The sequence below is a fragment of the Catharus ustulatus genome, chromosome 3 (assembly GCF_009819885.2).
Source record: "Catharus ustulatus isolate bCatUst1 chromosome 3, bCatUst1.pri.v2, whole genome shotgun sequence".
Lineage (NCBI taxonomy): Eukaryota > Metazoa > Chordata > Aves > Passeriformes > Turdidae > Catharus > Catharus ustulatus.
Window position 1 is genome coordinate 24,066,443 of NC_046223.1, and position 8,890 is coordinate 24,075,332.

The following is an 8,890-nucleotide window of genomic DNA, read 5'->3' on the forward strand; positions in this document are numbered from 1 at the left end:
AAGTCCAACTCCCGGCCCTGCACAGGACACCCCAAAATTCACACCCTGTGCCTGAGGGAATTGTTCAAATGGTTCTTGAGCTGTCGGGCTGGTGCTGTGACCAATTCCCTGGAGAGCTGTGCCAGCGCCCAGCTGGGACCCTCTGGGTGAAAAACCTTTTTGTAACACCCACCTTAAACCTGCCCTGACACAGCTCAGGCCGTCCCCTCGGCCCTGTCACTGTCACCACAGAGCAGAGATCAGCGCCCGCCCCCCTCCTCCCCTCACGAAGCGTCTGTACACTGCAATAAATCCAGGCTGGATTTCCATTCTTTCAAACAGTTTAAGCTCTTTTTTTTTTTTACCATTTCTGAATAGTAAAAAATTGTGCTAAGGCGTCCCGACTTTCTGTCGTTATCTAAACAACAGATGTAAACATTTCAGGAAAGGCGACGATTTACTGTTCTTTTTAATGGGGGAAAAAATCCCGCCCTGTCGTGAGGAGCTATGAATATGTGACACCTGCACGTCGGGTGATTTGGCTAACCAGGGCGCAGGAAAGAGCAGAAGGGAAGCAGAGGGAGAAGCGGCGGAGGGCACCTCCCTCACGCCGGCCGGGGCGGGGCGGGGCGGGGCGGGGCGGGGCGGGGCGGGGCGGGGCGGGGCGGGGCGGGGCGGCCCCTGTCTCGCGGCGGGCGCAGGCCCCGCCCCCGGCGGTAACGGCCGTACCCGCCGGGCCTCGCGGGCGCTGTTTACGGCGGCGCAGCCAATGGGCGGGCGGAGCGCGCGGGCGGCGCGGCCAATGGGCGGGCGGGGCGGTGCGTTTGAACGGCGCGGCGCGAGCGCGGCGGCCTGCGCGGCCCGGCGGGGTCTGTGCGCTGCTTGCCATGCCGAGCCGCCCCGACGACTACGAGGTGCTGCTCACCATCGGCGCCGGCTCCTACGGGAAGTGCCGCAAGGTGCGCCGCAAGGCCGACGGCAAGGTGAGGAGGAGGAAGCGGGGGCAGCGCAGCTTTGGGGCTGCCGTGCGTTCCTGCGCGGTGCTGCCGGCTCCCCGCGAGACGCGAGCGAGCGACTCTGGCCGCCTCTGTTCCCCCTGCGCGGCCACAGTCACTGCCCAGGGTGTTTCTCCCTCCGCAGATCTTGGTATGGAAGGAGCTGGACTATGGCACCATGACGGAGTCGGAGAAGCAGATGCTCGTGTCGGAGGTGAACTTGCTGAGGGAGCTGCGGCATCCGAACATCGTGCGCTACTACGACCGCATCATCGACAGGAGCAGCACCACGCTGTACATCGTCATGGAGTACTGCGATGGGGGCGACCTGGCCAGCCTGATCGCCAAGTGCGCCAAGGAAAGGCACGTGGAGCGCGCTTGCGGCGCGTTTGGAATGTCTTGCACGAGTCTTAGGCAACCCAGAAGGAAGGGAAACTTATTTTGTAATTTCTGAGCAATTTCGGGTTTAGCCCTTCGGGCCCAACAACTCTTGTGGAATGTGGAAGGTTTTGTACAAAGTTAAAACAGCCATGGAAACTGGGCTGTTGAATGCATCCTCGGATTGGATGTTGGTGCTGAAGCAGTGAAAAACGCAGAGCTCTCCTGTGAGGCAGAAGCTGTTAAGGGGTTTCTGGCTATGAATGGGGTTGAGAAAATAAGCCAGGTGGTCACAGCTCTTTCTGACAGGCAGTTTGGTCTGTGGGTGCTGGCCTTCCCCGTGAGTAAAATTCCTGGGACCCTGTGTTTTATGAGAACACCAAAATGTGTGGAAGGGAACAGTGATTTTGAACGCATTGTGAAAAGCTGTTTCATCTGCCTATATATAAAGCTTGGATAGAGATCAAGTTAATAAGGCTTCCCCTTGGTCTAATCTTAGACTTAGCATCCTAGTCAAGTATAGTGTCAGTTTTCACATTCTTAGGGTCAAACAGGTACATGAACCACCTCTTTTACTTTGTGAGGGTAGTCTAAAACAGTTCTGCAGCTGCCTGCCAGCATCAGTATTTTCATTTAAGAACGTTTGTATTAAAAATCAGCCCTGTTTTGGCTGTTACTGTATGTTGCTCATCATTAACAGGTGACAAGGTATCTTAAGTGATCAAAGGGACAGATCTTATCACAAAAGCATCGAATTGATATTTGTGTTGTAAATAATGAAAATGCTATGTGTTTGTTAGGTGATTTGCGGGAGGAAGGAAATACTGCAGGGATTCTACAATGAAAGCATCAATGTCTTCTAATATAATTGCAGTGATTTTTTTTTTTTAATCAATTTTAAAAGTAGAATACATAGATGCCTGTTGCTGATGTATTTTATGATAGTAGTATTAAAAAGTTATGGAGCTAAAACTGGCAGTGACTAATCAAACTGATGTGTGCCCAGAAAATCCATTAAACAATGTGTTCATTTTTTCAGGCACTTCTTGGACGAGAGCTTTGTTCTCAAAGTGTTGGCTCAATTAACACTGGCCTTGAAGGAGTGTCACAGACGGAGCGATGGTGGAGTCACTGTGCACCGTGACCTGAAACCAGCAAATGTCTTTCTAGATGGCAAGCAGAATGTGAAACTTGGAGATTTTGGACTGGCTAGGATATTGCACCATGACACCAGCTTTGCCACAACGTTTGTTGGCACTCCATATTACATGTCTCCAGTAAGACCTGCCTTCTAGATATTATCTTCCCTTTTGCCCCTCCAAGGTGTGCTGTGTTGGTCTCAGAGTCCATGAATGCTTGGGAGATTTTAATGAAGCCTTATTGGTCTTAAATGCAGATGACTTTTTAAACAGAGTATGTATATTCTGGAGACAAGGTTATTTTGCAGTTATTTTCATCTCCTTCCCCATACAATCAACTTCCTTCTAATTACAGTTGCTCTTCACTGTATAAGTTTTGTTATGTTCTTGGGACGTTGGAGATGTTGGAATATATTGTTCCTGAAAAGGAACAGGGAAGTTAGAGAGCTTTTATGCCTCATACTCTTAAGGTAAAGAGCTTGTTAAATTATCTCCTAATGGTAGGATTTTAAGTTGTAGTGGAAATGAGCAGGAATTACTTACTTCCCTGATACAGGGCACTTTGTGTGGGAAAGATTAATGTTGACTGAAATAGAGTTGCATCGATTAAAGACTGATGCAACACTCCAGTCTTCTACAGTGTAGTACTGCCACAAATAGTTAAAATCCTTCTAGTAAGAGTAGATATAGATATTAAGATGGAATATTAGAAGTTGCTCCAGTATGCAATGGTTTATTTCAGGTTTGAGAAGTAGCTGGTTATCCTGCAATAGTGGAACCTTGTGTTTGTTAATAAACCTAAGATTGTTCTCTTTCTTTAGGAACAAATGAATTACATGTCATACAATGAAAAATCTGACATCTGGTCACTAGGATGCCTCATGTATGAATTATGTGCTCTCTCGTAAGTATGGTAGTGTGATAACAAATGTGGAAACATGACTGCTAATGTAGGTGTGATTATATTTTTGTATAGATGAAAACTTAAAGGTTTCAGAGACTAGTCCTAGATTTTTATTTCTCTATTGGCCTTGACATTAGTTAGTCAAAACAAGCCTTGACTGCAGGGTTTTTTCCTAGTCTGATATTTCTTTTTTTTTCTGAAAATAAATCCTGTAAAACTAGTGGAAGAATCCAAGAAAAATTTTCTTCTTCAGGCCTCCATTTACAGCTTCCAACCAAAAGGAGCTGGCAGAAAAGATAAAGGAAGGGAGGTACAGGCGAATACCATATCGTTACTCAGATGAGCTGAACGACCTTCTCAAGGAGATGCTGAATGTAAAGGTAAGAACCAATGACTAACTTTTCCACCTATAATTTCAGCTAGTACTGAAGTACTAATTTTTTTCTTCTCAATTATGAAGCGAACCAACCTGAAGAAGTGGTTGTTATCACCTTGTTGCTTGCAGAAGAAGGAAGGAGGAGTTGTGCTCAGAGTCCCTCAAACAAAGGCAGCAGCTCAAGTGTCATGCCAGGGTCACAGGATGCCAAAAGGCTGCCCCAGTATTGCTTACATGGGATTTCCTGACTGCATGCTTATTAAGGCCTTATAATTTCAGGGTTAAAATGGTTCCAGTGTGTTTGGAGGCTGGAAGGGCTGTTTTGTCTTCATTTTGGGGTTTGCTTTATATGGCTAATATATAGCTTGTTTCCCCATGGCTGGTGTGGGGATGTTGAGAAGAATGTGACGTGGGACAACAAAGCTGTAACAAGCAGCCAAGCCTCCTGCAGGAATGGATTGTTCAGCAAAGTGTTAGCTGAGAAACCTGGTGACAGCTGCCTCTTCAGGCTATCCACCCCCTTCTTCTGCAAGGAGAGGGTCCCTGGGCTGGGAGACAGAGTCTTGCAGCTCTGGATCTGAAGGCTGGTAGCAGCCTCCTCCCTTAGCTTTTATCATCCAGTTGTGCTACTCCTTCCTAACTCCAGTTTCTTCCAGTCTCTCCTTCATTTAGTAGCACCTCAGCTGTTCTTGCTTGGGAACCTCTGACCTTAATGTTTCTTCTTACAGCCTGTTGGTAATGTCTTTCCTTTAGGATTACTGCCGACCCTCTGTTGAAGATATTCTGCAGCACCCCTTGATAGAAGCCGTGGTGACAGAAGAACAAAAACAAAATTTGGATAGAAGAGGCGTGAAATCATGGGAGTCAGACAGAGTGCAATACTCAGAAGCTGCAATGAATGAGCTGAAACGGAAGGAGCAACAATTACAGGAGCGAGAGCAAGCCATTAAAGAGAGAGAACAACGTCTGGAGCGTATGCTATTCCATTTTAGGAAGGGGGTGGCAATGGGATTCTGATTCAGTTGGAGGAGGAAAAAGTAGACAGTTTTCACAACCCTCATTTTAGTGCACTAGGATACTGTAGTCCTGCATTCACCATTAGAATGTGTCTGAAGACCAAACCAAGAACACTCAGGGCTTACTCCACTGTACTAGCTTCTATTTTAAGTTACTAAGATAGACTTGGCAGTTTAGATATGGTTTGTGAAGATTATTAAATGTGAGTGGCAATTAGGAAAGTATAGAGAAACGTAGGGTCTGCACTGTGGAGTGTAGGTTGCTTTTCACCTACTGTGTAAATAAACAGTGTCTATAGTAACATGTAACCTAAGGTGACCCTGATGCTGTAGAAAAAGTTATTTAAGTAAACTGTCAACTGCTTTTATAAAAGCTTCACTCCACAGGTAGCTTACCTGTGAGTCTGTAGGTGGCTGGTCCTCAGGTGTTGGCATTTCCTGCCCACATAAAGTATCTTCCTGCATATGCAGGAGGCTCTGCAATACAGTTTTTAACCATACGTATTTTTTATCTGTGCCTGAATAACAGCTGCTACTGCTGTAAGCAGAGTGTTTAGTCATAGCTGAATTATAAATCTGGTATATAAATATTTAAATCTGGTGTCATGTGTGCCATGAGTTAATGTGCAGAATAGAAAGTTGCTATCTCTTCATTCTTGCAGACACATCAGCGTTTGGGACAGAAGTGTGCTGGGCATTTCAGAGTACTTGTCAGTGTTTTATTAGTGCGTTGCTAAAGGTGTATCTACACAGCAGTTACCTTTATTTAGAGCTGTAGAATCAGAAGTGTGGGTGCATCTGACTGGCTGTCTTTCCCCTGTAAGAGAAGGCAACCATGCACAGTCACTCTAACATTTGCATGTTCACACTGCATACTACCGTGTTTCTACTTCCAGAGAGAGAACGGGAGCTCTGTATTCGGGAGAGACTGGCAGAGGACAAACTTGCTAGGTATCTTACTAACCTATTATAGTCTATATTAGAAACTCTACAGTCTTACCACAAAAAGCTTAAACTTCTCTTCCCAAACCAGAGCGGAAAGCCTGATGAAGAGGTACAATGCCCGCAAGCAGGAGGTAACATGCGCAGAAGGACCAGGTACGCAAATAGTCAAGAAGGCGCTTGCACGGGTCAATGTAGGCTGCTGTGACCAGAAGAGATCCCCTGGTGCTCAGTGTGCTTTGCACAGTCCCCTTGGGGCAAGGCACAGTCCCCTTGGGGCAAGGCACAGTCCCCTTGGGGCAAGGCACAGTCCAGTTATGCCTGCATGCTTGAGAAGAGACTTTTGATTTTCTGCTTTGCAAAAGGACTTAATGAGTGATGCTCAGCCTTAAGTCTGAGTTAGCACTGTTTGCACTGCAGTCTTGTGCTGTCTAGGAAATTAGGCTCTTGTGGTGAGCTAAGGGAAGTGCCTCTTTGTAACCCAAACCTTTCTCAGAACTGCACTTTTTTATGTATGGATGTCTTTTTAAAGACCTTTGATTTAGTTAATTTTAATAAAGTTGCACATGTCTAATAAATTCAGCTTTCATTAAACTTCCAAAAGCTTCAACATGGGAAGTATTATTTGTTGCAAAGGACCCAGCTGTGACTGGTGGGTGCATTATATAAACTATGAATAATATACACTGCTGTTATAGGAAGAAAGAAAAACTTATATTTGAAAATGTATCAAAATACTTCCTGACTGCCTCTAGTGCAATCTGTTTTAGTAGTATTTTATACTCACTTTGCCCTTGGTTGATATCTTGGGTATCATCAGTTAATTGCTCCTATCTTGTATTATTAAAAACAATATTCAAGTATTGAAATGCCTTTTTAAATAGTGGTAGGAATAGTGAAGGGCTGGGTCAGAAGTAGTAAGTACTCTAGAGCAAAGACATGTGAACACTCTTTAACATGCATTAACACTCTCCATTTAGTTTTGGGTCTGATAAAGCAAGATAAGCATGTCACTGCCTCCAAAGCAAATAAAACTGAAAGCAGCTTTTTTTTTTTTTTTTTTTTTCCAAGAAGTGACTATCAAAGCAGAAAAGGACACAAGTTTAAATCCCCTAGACAGTGAGGGCTCCTTGGGCTGTTTGTAAGATTTCTGTCAACTTTGAGAATTCCACCCGTCTTTCAACATCTTGTCTGACATTGACACATTAAAGAATTTGAGAATAAACTTGCTTTTGGCTTTCTGATGTCGCATCTAAAACTGGATGACTGAAGGCATATGAGCTTCAGCTCTTACTTCTGTTCTTTTCTGCATTTCCCACCCCTTTGCATGATATTTTGACCTTACCAGGCTTACTAATTTTCGAGCATAGGCAAAATAAGTTTGGGTGGTTAATACCTCAAGTTAGAGTGTGCAGCAAAGTGAACATTAGTTACTACAAAACTGACCAAATCTTGCAATATCTGTAGAGCATGTGCTTTCCTGCTCTTCCCTTTCATTCCATGATGCTCTTGTAACACTGTTTCTAAAATTATGCCTCTTTTCATACAAATGGACCAAGTGTTTCTCCAATAGTGGTACCAAGATTGCTTGCTTGTATTGTCAGTTGCTCAAATATTGCTATATTTTTCACAACTGGATTGCGTCTCACACATCTGTTAGATCCCTAACTTCTCCTAGAAGTCTATTGGGTGGTTCACTTGACAGTAAAATAGAATACCAAAAATCCTGGGTTTTAAGACCGTGTCCTAGACACTGCCCTATTTTTACAGGGATTGTCTGATTCTTAGTGAACTATTTTTTAATGTTAAAACAGATCTGACTTACACTAATGAAGCTAAAAATGCTGAAATCTTTGCTGGCTTTTAAAATTCCTTCTTGCTCCTTTGTGCTTATTGCATTTTTGCTGTAGCCTCATAACTTGACAATTAAAGCTTCAGTGTTAAGATTAGAACAGTTAGACCTTTGATTAAATAAAAATCACACCTTAAGTTTGGCCTTGTGAAGTTGGCTCTTACATGAGGCAGCTTAGCGGTTATAATAGCTTGTGCTGGCAGTTTTTTCTACTCTTGTGTCATTAACTGCCTTTTGATAGTGGCATGCTATAGGATGCACTATGAAAATTCCTGTTCTGGATGCTGCAGTGAAAGTAGTTTGTTAATTTTTAATTCACCTAAACTCATTACTCCTCAAGTCAGAGCCTAATTTGTACCCCAGTGACTTAATACTAGGATAGAGTGGGAACAATAGGGGTAAAGTACAAAGACCACTGGACAGGTTGTTTGCCCCTGCTGTGAAGCAAAGAGGGTTTTTTTCAGTAGCTGAAAAAAAATGAAAAGCTGAAAATTCATTCTGCATTTTCTTTTGGAACTGGATTATGTTACTGTTTATTTAATTCCTGTCCTTCAGACGAAACATCATGTCTTCTTAATCAAGTAATACTAAGTATTGGGAGGTGCACCCTAAAAACTACTCTGGCATATATCCTTTTACCACCATCATTTAAAAAAAATAGAAAAGAATTGTTGCTATTAACTTAGATGCATTTAATTAAATCACTTAAAACCATAGGTAGATGACAAAATGGGCACCGGGGTTAAAAGCAAGAAATGCTGGAAGATGCACTAATGCAGTACTTTTTGATTTCTTAAGATAACGTACTCCCGCTTCCCCTTTCTACAACCAAGAAGAGCTCACTCCTTGATAGAAGTGAAGAGAAAGCTGTGCCTCATAATATGGAAAACTATTTCCTTTCCAAAGGAAAAAACTCTGATCTCAAAAGTCGTCTATATGCTGCAAATCTACGGGCTCAAGCTCTGGCTGAACTGGAAAAAAGCTATCAACTAAAGAGCAGACAAATCCTGGGCATGCGCTGAAACTGTAACATATTTATCTTTGAAAAGAAGATTAAATGTATAGGCAGATACTTGTGCCTCCCTCTCTTAAGCTAGAACCTACTGAAAAATTATTTTTTAACAGTTGTACAAACTCTTAGTTTAGGTAGTTTATGATATAATATGCTATATTATGAAAATAGGTGCTTTTCATACCAAATAAAACAAAGTTAATTAATTGTATTATTAAAGAAAAATATTTTGGTCCTGCTGTTTACCATACTTCTGAAAATATAAAGAATGAATATATATAAATGATTTGTTTAAAA

General features: G+C 43.2%; 1 protein-coding gene across 2 annotated transcripts; it reads left to right on the forward strand.

The window, feature by feature from the left end:
- The first annotated feature begins 866 nt into the window (after positions 1-866).
- Positions 867-8,603, forward strand: NEK2 (NIMA related kinase 2). 2 transcript variants are annotated; one of them, XM_033055725.1, is made up of 10 exons: positions 867-962; positions 1,120-1,337; positions 2,392-2,629; positions 3,313-3,395; positions 3,649-3,775; positions 4,525-4,744; positions 5,684-5,738; positions 5,821-5,885; positions 6,801-6,848; positions 8,380-8,603. In XM_033055725.1, the coding sequence occupies exons 1-10, from the start codon at positions 867-869 to the stop codon at positions 8,601-8,603; spliced, it is 1,374 nt and encodes a 457-aa protein (XP_032911616.1). The 2 variants fall into 2 exon arrangements, with proteins under 2 accessions (XP_032911616.1, XP_032911617.1); XM_033055726.1 differs by lacking the exon at positions 6,801-6,848.
- The last annotated feature ends 287 nt before the right edge of the window (positions 8,604-8,890 follow it).

What these genes read in the sequence shown, in the direction of transcription:
- NEK2 (XM_033055725.1), top strand. Translation starts at nt 867, where the DNA reads ATGCCGAGCCGCCCCGACGACTACGAGGTGCTGCTCACCATCGGCGCC. An exon ending in GCCGCAAGGCCGACGGCAAG is followed by an intron (nt 963 to 1,119) that starts GTGAGGAGGAGG and finishes CTCCCTCCGCAG; the next exon opens with ATCTTGGTATGGAAGGAGCT. An exon ending in GCCAAGTGCGCCAAGGAAAG is followed by an intron (nt 1,338 to 2,391) that starts GCACGTGGAGCG and finishes TCATTTTTTCAG; the next exon opens with GCACTTCTTGGACGAGAGCT.